Genomic DNA, 18720 nt, shown 5'->3' on the forward strand with positions numbered 1-18720 from the left:
AATTTTTTGATTATTGTCAAACTTGAAGAAGAAAAAAGAATACTCCCTTGCTTCGGCAAATTAATGAGGAAGTGAGACGAAATTCTTAAGGGGGGTCCCCACCCTGAATTTCTCAAAAATTCGAAAAAAAATTTATTGCATTTTTCGAATTTTTGTACCCTTCCTAATGTCTGTCTAAAACGATTTCTCGTTACCTAACTTCGTTTGGAAGTTATACCGAAAAATAGAGAGTCGTCACAAAGAAGGTAGAAAGGCCCGTTCGGCCGGATTAGGTGGGACGACATTCTTTTTGTGTCTTATCCATTCTGTCGACGGAGAAGATATATAGACCTGGAACTGCAGAATAAAGGTAAGTCATTACTAATTTAAAAATTTACTAGATTGAACATAAGCCAAAACTTTAAACGCGTTTTTCTCAAAACGCTGTTTTTTGACCTGGCCAAACGTTTTTCTCATGATCTATACAACAAAATAAGCTGTGTTATTTATTTTAAATTACGTAAAAATATATTCTTTAGAAAGTAGCATAGGACTCTTTTTGATATTTTTATATTTCGATCTTATATTAGTATTTTAATGAATATTTTTTTAATGAAAAACTTACCCTTTTTTTTAAGTTTCCGCCATATTGGTAATTTTGCGAATATCAAAAAACCGCTATGCTACTTTTGGATAATGTCTTTATGTTTCAGAAAATCTAAACAAAATCGTTTTCCAATGTTTCAGGACTTCTAAATCCACGAGGCCAGTGACGTGCTACTTTTTGATGACCAGCCACACACGGAGCTGCCACCAACTTACTTTTTATTATTTTGTAAAAGAAAAATTTTTAAAATAGACTTAAATTGTAACTAAATAACATAAAAAAAACAAGGAGTCTTTGCATTGTCTCTATTACTTAAAAAAATTCAGGAAAAACGTTAATATTTCACCATTTCAGGGTGGGGTCCCCCCTTAAGTGAGGAAATCTTCCTTATCTTTCAAATTATTGAGGAAATGAGGTGAAATCCTTAAAAGTTGAAAGAAATCCCCTCATCTTTGAAATTATTGAGGAAATGAGGTGAAATCCTGAGTGGAAAGGAGATGCCCTTAACTTTAAATTATTGAGGAAGGGAGGTGAAATCCTTAAGTGGTGAAGAAATCCCCTCATCTTTCAAATTATTGAGGAAATGAGGTGAAATCCTTAGGTGGGGAAGAAACACCTCATCCTTCAAATCACAGCTGAAAAAGAGGAAACGTTTGATTTCCGGAGAAAACAAAGAGTATTTAAAGAATTAGAAGATTGCAATAATTAGAAGATTTTTAGAGGCACTTTTACATTTCCTAGCAATCAAACATATTTCTTTTTCTTTTCTTCTGTCACCTTAATTACAGAAAACTCAGAAAAATTTGATAGCGTTCTCAATGTTTTTTTTAAACTTAACTATTAATGTGTGAACCCTAATGAGCATACGTTTTTATTTAACGAGGATTTTAAATAGATTCATGTAAGGTAGTCATTACGCAACTCTTTGTATATCGATATGTATATTTTCAGAGTATTAAAATACTTTTACTTTGATCAAAATATTGTTTTTAACTAGTAACTTATGGTAAAATACTAATACCATTACTTTTTCTCTTAAAATTCAATTTACTGTCTTCTAACAATTGATTACATTTTCTATTGTTAAAAATAAAAAGTCTGTAACTAAGACTTCATTGTATAAAGAATTTCTATATAGCTTAACAATTAGAATACGATTGTTGGTACATAAAGTATAAACTATATTCATTGTTAGAAACAAGAAAAAACAATTTGGAAAAACCATTTTTGGCCATTCTAACTTGTGCTTTCATTACTGATTGTGCGTTTTAGAGTTCTATTGATTTGGGAAATTTTTCCTGCACTTTATTGAGAAATGGATGATCATTTTAATGAAAGTGATCATGATTTGGGTCAAGAAGAACCCATGCTCCCTGATTTATCCGGGCAGCAATACCAACACAAAAGAGATGCCATGAAAATTTTAGAGGCTAATCACTTCGTATGCATTGACAAGCTTGGGTCTGGCGCTTTTGGTGACGTGTATAAAATGATGGACTTCTCTGGCCAAGAAGTGGCCGTTAAAATAGTTTCCTTAGAAGTCGCGAAAAAGAATGAAATTGAAATTTGGCCAAAAATGCGTCACCCAAATATTATCCCCCTCTTGCAGTATTTTAGCCTCAATGACCCAGCTGTGGGAGTTTTTGTAATGCCCGTACACCGAGGCACTTTGAAGGATGCAGTCCTAAATGAACACTTTTTAAATCAATCGTGTGCCCTAGACTGCCTCAAATCATGGCTTTACGATTCTCTTTGTGGTCTGGCTTATTTGCACACTAATGAGGCTTGCCATTTGGATTTAAAATCCGACAACATCTTGATATCGCAAGATTACAGAGCTGTCATATGTGACTTCTCTTGTCTTGCATCTGGGGCAAAGGCAATACCAAGGTGAGTTTCATGTTTGACAAAACGTATTGGCTAGTGTATTTTCCCTTAAGATTAAATTTATTTTCCTATTCATTTCTCTTATTTGCAATGTTTTTAAGTTTAACTAAGATCATTATTAGATTTTTATCGCTTTGACACATATGGACGAAGTTTTAGATTACGGAATAGGCTTCCCAGCGCTTAATAATTTGACAATTATTCTTACAATTGCTTTTATCTCATAACTCCATACTGAAAACTGTTATTAAAAGTACAGAGAAGCATATATATACGGTATATTTAAGCAGTCTCCAATGTAGCCAGTGTTACAGTGACAACGAATCTGATAAATGCCCTCAGCGATTACCAATACTTCAATACTGAAGAATGAAAAGCAGAATTCGGCAATAAAAATGATTAGAAAAAGCATGCAAGAGGTCACAAAACCCTAAAATTTCCAACGAAATTAACCGAATTAGAATGCCAGCGATGTCTCGTCGAAACGAATTCCGCATGCAACTTGCACCGATCACAATGCTAACGTAAAATATCCTCAGTGGTAACGGATCATGGGTTAAAGTCTCCTTGCCGTCAGGCTAACTATGGGAGCTTTTCGTGGTTTCCTCTACATGTAACACAAGTGCGGCTAAGTTCCATCAAAAAGTGCACCATGAAGGCAATTTTCGCCCAATACTTGATCCAGGAGTTCCCTTGTCTTCTAGATAGTGTTCAAAATTACAAGGCTATGGAGTTGGACATTAGCAGTTGGAAATCTAACATTGGGTCAGTTGCTCATTGGTGGTTATAAAATAAAATAAAAACAAACCCTAAAATATTTCGTTAAGAATGAAAACATGGCTTTTTTTTAATGTTAAAATGGACGTATGCTGTCATTTCATTTAATTTTTAATTTTAACACAGAATAAAACTAAATACAAAATTAACCTTTCTAGCTGACACTTCTAAACAAATTAAGTATAACTGATATAGCTATTTAAAATTGCATTGGTGTGTTGCATCCTGTCAACTTGATCCTGCAAACTTGAAGCTGAGTAAGGGTTGTTTAATTTTCAAACAAATCCAAGATGTTGCCCTGTAGGTTGTTCAAGATGTCTCGCTTGCTGCTAATTTTAAAATGATTATATTTCTCCGGGTAACTTTTGATTCACTGTGAAGGTTTTGCATAATAATTTAATTTTGTTTTTTCAGGGATGAACTTGGATTGCCGAGTGTGTATAGACCTCCAGAAGCTTGCCTGTCACTCGGGGGTGTGACGGAAGTTGATGGCAAGGCTTTTGATATGTGGTCGTTTGGAGTGATGGTCATGGAGCTGTTTACCAAGAAAGCTCTGAGCAATGCAGTAAACTGCGCTGGAAATTGGAACAGGGATATTTATCCTGCCATGTTCCACATTCTTCAGGTATGTATATAAATATATATGTAATTCCATTCTTATAAAATTTTAAATTATTAATAAAACCTATAATATTTATTATGGTGCATAAATATTTCCTATAATTTAGGTAGCAGAATCTATTAAGAGTACTGAAAAACTTTTCTATTATAGATTAAAATGGGCTTCAAACATATCAAATTTTCATCAATAATTAAAAAAAGAAAAATGGAAAAAAATTCAAAATGAAAATTTTATAAAAATATTTCTTTAATATTAACTATTTTTTAAAACCTTTTTTTGTTTAAAATGTAAGATAAATTTAATTTATAATGTATATATTCGTCAGTAATGCAGTAGTTTGGTTCTATTTTTGATATCTAGTGTTATAAATATCTAATGTTGTACAGTTATTTAGTTTTTGTGTCAGAGGGTAGAGTGAGGCAGAAAAAGTGCAGGAAAGCTTTGAATTTTTCTACAAATTTCAAAATTACGCATATCTACAAAATTGTCTGAATAAATATTGTTATTTGGGCCTAAACTTCCGTGGCATCTGAAACTGCTTCTAAAGAGAATATCTTTTTCTCTCCTTTAATGTTTAGACATTGTTTTTGTTTTCTGTGATATTTCACAGTGATTCTTGTGTTTCTATCACTTTAATACACATATTCAGTAAAGTGTTTTATTTTATTTTATAACCGTCGTTGAACAGCCGACCCAATTTCATGTGTTTACGACTACTTACGTTCAACTCCGTAGCCTTGTAATTTTGAACCAATCCAGAAGACAAGGAAACTCCTGGATCAGTACCCCCAGAGGTATTGATTTGTGGAGGACTTTGAGACTCGACAGATTTAACGTGCATTAGTCACCATTTACTACACGGGGAGTCTTCGGCTGACGAGGATCGAACCCACGAACCCTTGGATATGGGCCCAGCGCTCTACCGACCAGGCTCTCCCGGCCTTCAGTAAAGTGTTTGGAAAAAATATGCATTGTTTTATAATATATAAAAAAAATTAAAAACATATTAATAGCGAAAAAAAACAACATAACTTTCACATTCGCATGGACACAATCCTGAAAAGATTCACAGTTTTAACCTTAAATATGCCAATTATTATGTGTGTAATATCTTAAAAAAAAAAAAAAAAACAAACTGAGCCTAAATTTCTCACCCTTAAAATAGTCAGAGATTTTTCCAAAATCTTTGAAACATTTTTTTAAAAACCTCTTCTTATGAATTTCTTTGATTAAATAAATAATTAATTATTTTAAACTATTTTTTGGGATGGTCCAGAGTCCAAAAAGTAATTAAAAATGGTGTTTGAACTTTCGAAGAATCATTCATGATTATAATTTTGTAACTTTATTTGTTTAGGGTGATGCTTTCAAATGCTTCATGAGTGGAGTGTTTTCTGCGACGGGCATTGCAGACGGGCAAATTTGGCTGACCTTGAATTTTATACACACATTTTTGATGCCCGATCGAAGGAAAAGGTGGAATGCCGGAATGGCAATCGACCACTGTTTTTTCAAAACTGGTGGTCAGATTGGACCAGGGGCAGATGCAAAATGGTTGCATTTTTGTGGAGATGAGAACCAAGAAACTAGCATGCACAGAAATCAGGGTGTTAAACGTGTTGCTGATGCCAGTGTTAACCCACTGCAAGTGAAAAGAGCAAATACTGAAATTGAGCAGACACGTGAAAAATTCCAACCCATAGAATGTGCAAACTGCAAGCATGCGAAAAAAGAGTTGAGGAATTGAATGAGGAGTTTGAAGTGGTAAAACGCAAAAATGCGTCATTGGAACAGGAAGTTCGAGAGCTGAAAAAGTTTTTGGAAATAGATGAGTTTGCGAGGAAGAAAAAGTCTGTTCCAAAAAAGAGAATGGTTTCTGAGTGTACACAAACTTCGAATCATTCGAAAACAATAACCATCCAGGAGCATTCGCGTGAGCACACTTCAGATGTGAATAATGCACTTCATGGAGATACATTCTTCAGTTGGGTGAGAAAAAAGTTGCTTGCTTGCAGAAACAGAGTTCTTCGATTCAATTTTAAATAATGGGAGATTAAAATGAAAATCAACTATGTAACAGAATCGAAGCAAGCATGAAAATAGTTCACAGATTTCACCCAATGTGTTCAGATTTTCAACGCAGTAGAATCAGTGTTTTAATCGAAGTGTGCACTCACGTAGAGAAGCTGCCTTAATATTTGTCTAAAGAGGGCTCTTGCAGCTAAAAAGAAAAATGTTCCAAAAACAATGTATCACGCCATAAGAGGAAAAAAGCCTAGAAAAGGTTGAAAGAGAATGCGTGAGACTTTGCTTAAAGAAAATTGGCTTTCAATATTCGCATCCTATATCCAATAGACTTAAAATTGTGCAAAAAAAAAACTTGACCAAAATAAATGAAAATGCATGGAACTTGAAAGAAAATAGATATTTGTCTTCAGCAGACGTATATTCTGTATCTTCAGTAGACGTGTTCTGTACGTGTACGCATGGCAGTCTCTGTAGAAATTTGATCAATGGAGACGATTGAGCATTTTTAAATAATTTTTATCCTCCCCATCAAAGCAAAACTAACTTAGTAGAGATTATGGTCTTTAGCAAACTATATATAGTACAAAAAAAACCCAAAGCAAAAAAAAAAAAAAATAATAATAATAAACTAAAACAGAAAAATAAATGAATAAAATAAAAAGCTAAAGTAAAAAAAAATTATTAAATAAAAAAAACTTGAAACAAAATTCTTATAATGAGAATCTAGGGGACCTCGTATCAAACAACCAACTGTCTTTGGTAGACGTTCGATATCCAACAGAATATGAATTGTGTTCACTTCTTCGGACTAAAATCCTATAGATGACAGCCTATGCATAAATCTGATGGTTTAATCCAAGGTGGCTTCATCCTCGTCATAAAGCATAAATGACCTAGCAGAGGTCGAAAGAGAATGTGTGAGACCATGCATAAAACAAACATCGGTCTTCGGAAGAAATGTTCGATATTCACTGACTGCAAATTGTGTTTTGAATTAGTGGTAGAAAATCCTATGAGCAAAAGATTGGACATTCTTAAAGGAAGTTTTGCGTGTCTCGGCAGATGATTGGCCAAACAGACATCCTTAGATAGAGACATTACAATTCGTTCCTAAACACTATTCGAAGGAAAAAAAAACTCAGTGTCTGAAATTAAGTCTAGAGTAATGTTTTATAATTTGTTACAAAACAACATATAGCAATATAAAATATTAGTTTTGCTTATAATGTGACAGAAAAATTTAAGTTGAAAATAAAAAAACAAAAACAAATTTATGTGTCCGGAGTAATATTTTGTTTAATGGAATTCCTTTTATTACAAGATTTAGATTTAAAAAGCTTTTAAGTAGGTAAATTGAAATAAACAATGTAACGATATTAAGTGTTAAAATAACTGTTTTTTTCTAATATCGATTTTTTTACAGGCTGTAGTTATTTTAATGGTTTAAAAATGTCTGCATGTCTTTAAGAAAATTTCACAAATGCTTCAGAGATTTGACAATTCTCAATAAGAGGAAAAAAATATAAAATCTTTAATAAAATCTGCAGTTTACTTTCAGGTTGAAAAAGCCTTAGTAAAAAGCGCATCACTTTTAATCATTGTATTTTATTTAAGTTTCAGTTTTGTGAAGGAGAACTATCTGCAAAAAACCAACAGCTTTTTTGAAGGTCAAGAACCTTTTCCAAAGCTGCATTTATGAATTACTAAATAAAATTATCAAACTCAGTTATATTACCAAACAGAGTTGATCTTCAAAGGAAATTTGAAAAATTTTTCAACTACCTAAACTAAACTCATTTGCGCAACAGTCCAAGGAGGATCAAGGCATATTGTACCCATCTCAAATTTCTTGATCTTGGGCTCAGGGGTCTACGAGTGTTCCGGTTGAGTTTTTAGTCAAACACGAAATCCCAAGTGTTCATTTCCCAAATATGCTTGGGGCGAATAAAACTGTGTTTTTGAGAAAGTATTGGCGAATAATTTTTTTATTGGAAAGAAAAGTATATAAATAACTCGACCCTCAAAATTGGGTCAAAATAAATTTTCTAAAAAAATCAGTATTTTTTTTAAATTCGATTACAGTAATTTTCGGTCAATGCGTCGCATAACCAATTAGAGTTGGGTCCAAATAATATGAGCCTGAAACAAATTACAGTAAAATAGTTTTCTCTGGGAAAAAGAGAAGAAGTAAAAAAAATTTAACATTTACAGTGGTTGGTAATTTATAGGTGACAGTATTGCCTTAGAGGTTCCAGTACATAAAGTTAATGTATTGCTGTGAGGAACCTAGGACATGGAATCCATCGTAATTCAAAATATCCACTTAGTTTGTTATTTGAATGAGTGGAAAAAATTTTAGAAATTAAAGGTGCTATGTTTCATTGAAAAAAAAACAATTGTTAAAATTTTTTTTTACCCATCGAGAAAATGGGTGATCTTGGTTTCCGCACACTTTTTGTCTACATCAACTCACTTGACTAGATCAACTTTTATACCATAATCACAAGTAAAGATTTCTAAGAATTTTAAAAGATCAAGCTAACATAATTTTTCATAAAAAAGCAGCACAACAAGATCAAATAATTAAAAACAGACGATATTGAGATTCTGGGGTTACTTTTTTACCATAATTAGTTTTTTGAAGAGATACTTCTTATGCAACTTCCAAGAAGGTTGCGTTAAACGTTTAACGCTAAATTTTTATTGGCCGGGAAATCACGTGGTAGGATCCAGTTTTCCCTCATTCATTTCCAATATTGTTTTGGTTCTCACTAGCATAAAAATAATAAAAGTCATAAGAGTATTGTTTTTCTATAAATATTTTAATTTGAATAGATGCACATATGGATGGATGGTCTAATGTAAACAATAACAAGCGTCCTTAAACCGGAAGAAATTTAGAAAATTTCCGTTGTATCCCTCCGCTTGTGTTATGACTACGAGGCGATGTGTGAACAAGCCTAATATTCTATGCAGTTTTGTTGAAGTTATACTTCTTATGCGACTTCCAACAAGGTTGCGTTAAACGTTTAACGCTGCATTTATATTGGCCGGGAAATCACGTAGTAGGATCCAGTTTTCCCTCATTCATTTCGATATTGTTTTGGATCTCACTAGCATAAAAATAATAAAAGTCATAAGAGTATTGTTTTTCTATAAATATTTTCTTAGTTTGTTTTGATACACATACAATTTAATAGGTTAGTATTTTTTATTTTCAAATTTTGGGATAACAATTGTAAAAAATGAGTGAAAACAATCCCACGGACAATGCGACGGATTTAAGGTTATGTCAAATTACGTCTCTTGTGAATATCAATTGATTGTTTCTCTTCTGAAATTACATTATGACGCATTCCCATACATTATTAATACAAATACATTTTCCAGGGCAAGACGATGGGGCCACCACAAGCACTTCCACTGGTTCAAGAGGTCCACGAGGGAAAAATGCACAATATTACCGTGATTACAGAGCATGGAAGCGAGCGGAAAAAGAGTCGTTGAATAGAACTAGTGATCCTTCGACGACTGCTGATTCTTCTACAATCAACGTCGCAGGTTGCGAAGTTTAACTTCTTCCGCGCGGAGAGACTGCACGCACTATTTTTTTTTTACATATTTTTCGATATTTTAGCGTGGATGAAAATTTCTGTATATAAAAATAACTATTTTTACTTTGGGAGATAGCGAATAAACGGATAAATTTCGGTTAATTTTTATTTATTTATTCATTCTATTTTGTATTATTTTTTTAACTTCTTTTTCAATATTTTAATATGAATAAAGTGTTCTATATATAAAAAGAATTATTTTTCTTTGCTAAAGAACAAATAATGGCTGAAAAAGGGACTAAAATTATATCAGGAGGCACGCACACATATCACCCCGTAACTCTCTATAATATTAACCTCTAAACTTCAAACTGGGCACGAATTTAGAGTTTAATTTAAAAAACAATTGTACCAAAGAAATTTTTTTATAGACCTATTAGTGGGCCCCCGATGACCCAAAATATATTTTGTTGACTAAACGGGAGGAGCTGTTTTAAGCTAAATATTCGTGAGGCTGGCATGTCAAGCATGGCGAAGTTGGTAGCGCTTTGAGGAAGTTAGATTTGTTGTCCCGGAGACCCTGGGTTCGAAACCCTGCGAGGGTCGACTTTCATACTTTTTTCATTTATTTTATATTATTTTTTTTATATATTTTTCGATATTTTAACGTGGATAAAAAGTTCTGTATATAAAAATAACTATTTTTTCTTTGGGAGATAGCGAAAAATAGCTAATAAACGGATAATTTTTATTTATTGATTTATTACGTTTTGTATTATTTTTTTAACTTCTTTTTCAATATTTTAAAATGAATAAAGTGTTCTATATATAAAAAGAATTAATTTTCATTGCTAAAGAACAAATAATGGCTGAAAAAGGGAAACAAATTAAATCAGGAGACACACACACATCACACCCCGTAACTCTCTATAATATTAACCTATAAACTTCAAACTGGGCACGAACTTAGAGTTTAATTTAACAAACAATTGTACCAAAGAAATTTTTTTATAGACCTATTAGTGGGCCCACAATGACCCAAAATATATTTTGTTGATTAACCGGGAGGAGGTGTTTTAAGCTAAATATTCGTGAGGCTGGCATGTGAAGCGTGGCGAAGTTGGTAGTGCTTTTGGGAAGTTAGATTTGTTGTCCCGGAGACCCTGGGATCGAAACCCTGCGAGGGTAGACTTTCATTTTTTTTAAATTTATTTTATATTATTTATTTTTATATATTTTTCGATATTTTAGCGTGGATTAAAAGTTTTGTATATAAAAATAACTATTTTTTCTTTGGGAGATAGAGAATAGTAGCAAATAAACGGATAAATTTCGGATAAGTTTAATTTATTTATTTATTCTATTTTGTGTTATTTTTTTAACCTTTTTTTCAATATTTTAAAATTAATAAAGTGTTCTATGTATAAAAAAAATTAATTTTCTTTGCTAAAGAGCTAATAATGGCAGAAAAGGGGACAAAAATTAAATCAGGAGGCACGCACACATCACACCCCGTAACTCTCTATAATATTAATCTATAAACTTCAAACTGGGCACGAAATTAGATTTTAATTTAACAAACAATTGTACCAAAGAAATTGTATTATAGACCAATTAGTGGGCCCACAATGACCCAAAATATATTTTGTTGATTAACCGGGAGGAAGTGTTTTAAGCTAAATATTCGTGAGGCTGGCATGTGAAGCGTGGCGAAGTTGGTAGAGTTTTTGGGAAGTTAGATTTGTTGTCCCGGAGACCCTGGGATCGAAACTCTGCGAGGGTAGACTTTCAATTTTTTTAAATTTATTTTATACTAGCCGCCTAAGGCGGCCATCTGTCCGCCACGCTGAAGGTCTTCACAAATAAAGTTTTTTAAAACATAGCAGGAAATCTGAAGATTAGTGGACAATTAACGTGTTCCTGTCCAGCAATTTTGTCTTCATATCCAGTTCTGCTGCAGATGTGTTATAGCTCTTGAGGATGTTTGAAATTATATAGCTACAACGCTTAACCCTTTGAGGCACACGAACATAAATTTTCATATTTTTTTAAAATTGAGAAACTAATTATGATGCTTAGGATCTAAGAATGGGAAAATGACATTTAAAAAAAATTCTGATTCATTGCACCACACAGGGGGTGGTGGTTTCGGTGGTTAACCAGTGTCCACATAGAACATTTTCATGTGAAAAAAAAATATTATCTTTTTTAACTTTTTTTACAATAAATTTTCACTTTTCAGAAATCAAACAATAAACTTAAAGTACTAAAACTATTTATATAATTTTAAAGACCAAAAAAGGCTTTAACAAATATAATATAATACAAAAATAGTATATAATAAAATATATATTAGTGAAAAATAAAACGCATGAATTTCAAACACAAAAAATATTCTAAGTAAAATATAATATATATTATACAATATCAGGATAAAATAGATAGTACAGAAATATATAATAATAAAAATAAAATGTATAATAATAAAAATAAAATATAAAATAAAATGTATAATAAAATGTAATAAAATACTTAAATTTTGAAATAGTTTTCAAAACAAAAGAACTTTTCTATTATAGAGAATTAAACTCTCATTTCTTAATTGAAAATCAACAATATAAATAAATAATAATAATAATAGAAAATTTAAATTCTTAATTTTTAAGACAAATAAAATGCAGAAAAATTTTAATAGTAGAAAATAGATATTATAGCATCAACTAAATACGACTGTTCGCTTATTCAAAAAGAACTCAAATGAGCAGAATTAACTTGTTTCAGATAAGAAATTTGAAGTAATAGACTTTATTTTCAATAGAAATAGATAAGAGACACATTGCTCCCCATTTATAAGCCCCATGAAGAAAAAACCCTAATAAATATTTACCCACTGCACTATCTGAGTGAGGGAAGGGGGAAAAAGGATAAAGACTCGTGTTGGTGGATATAATGTTCTAGGGGCACAGTGGCTTCACTCTGAAACCAAAAAATATAAAGGTAAAAATTCAATACTTTTTTGAGGAATCTTTATTGGGAAAAATTTGTGTGTCAAAAGAAGCTCATAAACAACAAATCTGAGTGATATACTTCAAACTTTTTTTGTATTTTATTGAGTAAAAAAAAAAAAACTTGTAGTAATGAAAAAGGGCCTTGAAAACTTTTTATTTTTTTCAAAGGAAGATATAATCTAAGTGTAGTGCTGCTATCTGGTGATGTTTAGTAAAGTTAAAATAATACTTTAATATTATTGGTTTCGGAGATTGACCTTTGTGCCGCTAGGAATAATTTTTTAAAAAGTGCGGTTTCGCTGTCGTACCACTGTGCTTCAAAGGGTTAAGGAAAAAAAAAACTAAAATGCTAAATATATGAAAAGAACACGAAAACGAATAAATTTTTTATGGTATCAATTTCTATTTCTATATAATTTTTGATGGTATCAAATTCTATTTCTATATCTGTTACGTCAAGCACTCAGGTATTATAATTTGATCTAGTTGCGCTTGTATAATTTTGATCTAGTTGCGCTTTCTACGTCATTTTGTGAACATCGTTTGGTTTGTTATTTAACATCGTTTGGTTTGTTATTTCTAAGTTAATTTTCAAAAAATTGGCTGGCATCAGCATTTTTATTCCTTAAGTTGTTTATTTTTTCTTTTGGAATTCGTTCCTTTTTAGCGAAATGTTTTTCAACCTAATAGAATTCTTTGCCGACTGTTCTCTGTATATATAAAGAAAATAAAGTAAATATTTTTAAAGTGTTGTGAAAAGAATTTTTAGTTGTACAAAGTACTACAATATCGCTATAAAAATTATCGTCTTCGCTTAAGAAAAAAAAATAGAGCGTGGAAAGAAGAAGAAAAACTTATTATAACAATTATGAACAGCGACAAATATATCAAAGCGAAGCGTTCTATTTACGTATCGAATATGTTGCCACATTTTTAATACAAAAGTTAAACTTTTCTCCTCTTTAATAAATGTAAACTAATGCGAACTTAACAATTAAATTATTAATTCCTTCGTATATTATTGGTTTAAGTTGTCGAAAATTAATATTTCAATTGTGAGGTTCGCATTAGCATACATTTATAAGAGTGGGGAAAAGTATATGCATTTTTTAATAGTTTTTTGAAATGGCTCTTTGAAGACGAAAAAGCAGACGAAAAGCATAGACTTACAAAATGACTGATAACTAAATAACTAATCAAAATTTTTGAAAAAGAAAAAAAATACTTCTTCATTATGTCAAGACACAATTATGTGCCGAGTTTTGTGCCTGGGCGAGGCTTCTGGGGAGATATATTGTGATTACAGACACACACACACACACACACACACACACACACACACACACACACACACACACACACACACACACACACACACACACACACACACACACACACACACACACACACACACACACACACACACACACACACACACACACACAGCCGCGTTTATTATTATGTATAGATGTATAGATTATTTATTTTTATATATTTTTCGATATTTTAGCGTGGATTAAAAGTTTTGTATATAAAAATAACTATTTTTTCTTTGGGAGATAGAGAATAGTAGCAAATAAACGGATAAATTTCGGATAAGTTTAATTTATTTATTTATTCTATTTTGTGTTATTTTTTTAACCTTTTTTTCAATATTTTAAAATTAATAAAGTGTTCTATGTATAAAAAAAATTAATTTTCTTTGCTAAAGAGCAAATAATGGCAGAAAAGGGGACAAAAATTAAATCAGGAGGCACGCACACATCACACCCCGTAACTCTCTATAATATTAATCTATAAACTTCAAACTGGGCACGAAATTAGATTTTAATTTAACAAACAATTGTACCAAAGAAATTGTATTATAGACCAATTAGTGGGCCCACAATGACCCAAAATATATTTTGTTGATTAACCGGGAGGAAGTGTTTTAAGCTAAATATTCGTGAGGCTGGCATGTGAAGCGTGGCGAAGTTGGTAGAGTTTTTGGGAAGTTAGATTTGTTGTCCCGGAGACCCTGGGATCGAAACTCTGCGAGGGTAGACTTTCAATTTTTTTAAATTTATTTTATATTATTTATTTTTATATATTTTTCGATATTTTAGCGTGGATTAAAAGTTTTGTATATAAAAATAACTATTTTTTCTTTGGGAGATAGAGAATAGTAGCAAATAAACGGATAAATTTCGGATAAGTTTAATTTATTTATTTATTCTATTTTGTGTTATTTTTTTAACCTTTTTTCAATATTTTAAAATTAATAAAGTGTTCTATGTATAAAAAAAATTAATTTTCTTTGCTAAAGAGCAAATAATGGCAGAAAAGGGGACAAAAATTAAATCAGGAGGCACGCACACATCACACCCCGTAACTCTCTATAATATTAATCTATAAACTTCAAACTGGGCACGAAATTAGATTTTAATTTAACAAACAATTGTACCAAAGAAATTGTATTATAGACCAATTAGTGGGCCCACAATGACCCAAAATATATTTTGTTGACTAACCGGGAGGAAGTGTTTTAAGCTAAATATTCGTGAGGCTGCCATGTGAAGCGTGGCGAAGTTGGTATCGCTTTGAGGAAGTTAGATTTGTTGTCCCGGAGACCCTGGGATCGAAACCCTGCGAGGGTCGACTTTCAATTTTTTAAATTTATTTTATATTACTTCTTTTAATATATTTTTCGATATTTTAGCGTGGATTAAAAGTTTTGTATATAAAAATAACTATTTTTTCTTTGGGAGATAGAGAATAATAGCTAATAAACGGATAAATTTCGGATAAGTTTAATTTATTTATTTATTCTATTTTGTGTTATTTTTTTAACTTCTTTTTCAATATTTTAAAATGAATAAAGTGTTCTATATATAAAAAGAATTATTTTTCTGTGCTAAAGAGCAAATAATGGCTGAAAAAGGGAAACAAATTAAATCAGGAGGCACACACACATCACACCCCGTAACTCTCTATAATATTAACCTATAAACTTCAAACTGGGCATGAACTTAGAGTTTAATTTAACAAACAATTGTACCAAAGAAATTTTTTTATAGACCTATTAGTGGGCCCACAATGACCCAAAATATATTTTGTTGATTAACCGGGAGGAGGTGTTTTAAGCTAAATATTCGTGAGGCTGGCATGTGAAGCGTGGCGAAGTTGGTAGTGCTTTTTGGGAAGTTAGATTTGTTGTCCCGGAGAACCTGGGATCGAAACCCTGCGAGGGTAGACTTTCAATTTTTTTAAATTTATTTTATATTATTTATTTTTATATATTTTTCGATATTTTAGCGTGGATTAAAAGTTTTGTATATAAAAATAACTATTTTTTCTTTGGGAGATAGCGAATAATAGCTAATAAACGGATAAATTTCGGATAAGTTTAATTTATTTATTTATTCTATTTTGTGTTATTTTTTTAACCTTTTTTTCAATATTTTAAAATTAATAAAGTGTTCTATATATAAAAAGAATTATTTTTCTTTGTTAAAGAGCAAATAATGGCTGAAAAAGGAGCAAAAATTAAATCAGGAGGCACACACACATCACACCCCGTAACTCTCTATAATATTAACCTATAAACTTCAAACTGGGCACGAACTTAGAGTTTAATTTAACAAACAATTGTACCAAAGAAATATTTTTATAGACCTATTAGTGGGTCCACAATGTCCCAAAATATATTTTGTTGACTAACCGGGAGGAGGTGTTTTAAGCTAAATATTCGTGAGGCGGGCATGTGAAGCGTGGCGAAGTTGGTAGCGCTTTGGGGAAGTAAGATTTGTTGTCCCGGAGACCCTGGGTTTGAAACCCTGCAAGGGTCGATTTTCAAATTTTTTATTTAATTTTTTTTATTTTTTTTAATATATTTTTTGATATTTTAACGTGGATAAAAATTTCTGTATATAAAAATGACTATTTTTTCTTTGGGAGATAGAGAATAATAGCTAATAAACGGATAAATTTCGGATAATTTTTATTATTGTAATTTGGGTTCAAATCTAAACATAATTGAATTATTCATAAGAGCCTTCAGAAATGTATTGATTCTCAGAGGTCGTGAAACCAAATAAAATTTTGTAAAGTTAATATCTCATTGTGAATAATTCTTCAGGTTTGCCATGTTTTGTATTTTATCCCTTATTTGGCTACATTTGAATAAAATGTCGCCAGAAATATCTTTTTAAGTTAGCCTAATTAGAAAATATTCTAATGATTATAATATTAATATGATAATGCTGAAGTTTAAGGGCTGAGAGAAAGAACTCGGTACATGTGAAATACTGCAAAATATATCATGCAATAATATGATGGCGCGTTTTTTCAATCTGCGGCGTAAAAATATACCGGAAGCAGTAACCCGGAAGTCTTGAAAGAGCAATTTTACCACTAGCGCCACGACCCTTAGCTTTACACGATCTCCCATCTATAATTTAATAGGGTAGTATTTTTTATTTTCAAACTTAGTGGATAACAATTGTAAAAAATGAGTCAAAACAATCCCACGGACAATGCGACGGACTTAAGGTTATGTCAAGGTACGTCTCTTGTGAATATCAATTGATTGTTAGGTTTTCTCTTTTCTAATTGCCATTTATATTTCACCAAATGCAGCGATGAGGGATATTAAATTATTTCTTGCAAAATCTTTATTGCCACTATCCACTGCAGGTTCACAAGCTCTGGCAGACGTTACTGGTGAAGAAATTGATTATTGTGAGCGGCCTGTGATCCTTGCAGGAGATTTTAATGTGAATTTCTCGTTAACTGAAGGTGAAACATTATTAACCTTCCTTAAAGACAAATTTGGATTGGAAATGATAAATGGTAGGAATGATCCAACAACCTAAGTCGTAACTACCATTGATGCAGTTTTTGCAAGAAATATTGAAAAAATAGAACTCAAACATTTCGTATCTTACTTTAGTTATCATAATCCCATTGTAAATGCTATAGATTTGGATATTTCTCCACTCGAAAATGATAATTGAAAGATGCGATCAATTGTGAATTGTAAGCATTGTTAATAAAGTTTGTTTTAAAGAAACAATATGATTTCAGTAAAAATCAATTTCTATCTCTTCCTATTTTCATTTCCACATTACGAAGTTTCACTTCTTCCGCTCGGAGGGACTCCATGCACTATTTTTTTACTTTTAACTTTTAAAACCAGAAATATATCACCAAAACCTCTTTTTTTGTATTTAATTAACAATTTTTCTAAAAAATAACATTGAATGAAGCGCCCTGATAAAATGCCTGACCCCATGACTGCTTTTTAGTACGAGGGTTGCTATTTATATTTCTGGCCTAATAATGAAAAAACAAATATGTAGGATCGAAATTGGTTTTATTGTTTTTCAAAATATTCTCCATGATGATCAATACACTTTTGCATGCGTTTGAACCAATTTTCAAAGCACTTTTTCCTGTCCGATTGAGGTAACTCCAAAACATGCGTTTTGAATGCATCAACCGCTTCTTCGGGGGTCGAAAATCGTTGTCCACGTAATTTATTTTTGATGTGTGGGAATAAGAAGAAGTCATAGAAGTCATGTGTGGGAAGAAGAGGAAGCCAAATCAGGGCTGTACGGCGGATGACCCATCAGTTCGATCTTTCGCTCCGTCAGAAATGCCTTTGTTTGAGTCGATGTGTGAGAGCTCGCATTGTCATGATGAAGAATGATTCGCCTGTTCTTCTGCTTTTTTTCGAATTTCTCCGATGACTTCTGGCAAACAAATGGTCGTGTACCATTCAGAATTGACCGTCCTGCGTTGCTCTAACGCCACTGTTGCCACATGACCGTTAATGCCGAAGAAACAGGCAATCATTTGTTTCGATGTGCTTCTTCCTCGAACAACTTTTGTTGGTTTAACCTCGTCTTGGAAGACCCATACAGTTGATTGCTGTTTTGTTTCCGGCTCATATGCATAGATCCATGATTCGTCACCTGTGTAGATGTTATACACAGCCTTTGACGTACCTTGAACGTATTTTTCCAACATTTCCTTGCACCAATCGACACGAGCCTTTTTTTGAGCGTTTGTCAGATTATGCGGGATCCAACGCGAACAATTTTTTTTCACCCTCAAATGTTCATGCAATATTTTATTGATGCTAGTCATACTAATGTCCAAAGACGCCTCTATCTCACGGTATGTCACATGACGATCTTACTTTATCAGTTCACGCACAGCATCGATCTTTTCTGGCAAAACAACGGATTTTGAACGACCTGCACGGGATTCGTCCTG

At 32.0% G+C, this 18720-nt stretch overlaps 1 protein-coding gene across 1 annotated transcript; it reads left to right on the forward strand.

The window, feature by feature from the left end:
* Window positions 1-1901: 1901 nt before the first annotated feature.
* Window positions 1902-5619, forward strand: LOC147803361 (cyclin-dependent kinase 1-like). Its single transcript, XM_087151263.1, has 3 exons — window positions 1902-2476; window positions 3665-3875; window positions 5230-5619. The coding sequence occupies exons 1-3, from the start codon at window positions 1902-1904 to the stop codon at window positions 5617-5619; spliced, it is 1176 nt and encodes a 391-aa protein (XP_087007389.1).
* Window positions 5620-18720: the final 13101 nt, after the last annotated feature.

Source organism: Parasteatoda tepidariorum, chromosome 9 (genome assembly GCF_982258835.1).
Source record: "Parasteatoda tepidariorum strain Cologne lab strain chromosome 9, Ptep-v5.0, whole genome shotgun sequence".
Classification (NCBI taxonomy): domain Eukaryota; kingdom Metazoa; phylum Arthropoda; class Arachnida; order Araneae; family Theridiidae; genus Parasteatoda; species Parasteatoda tepidariorum.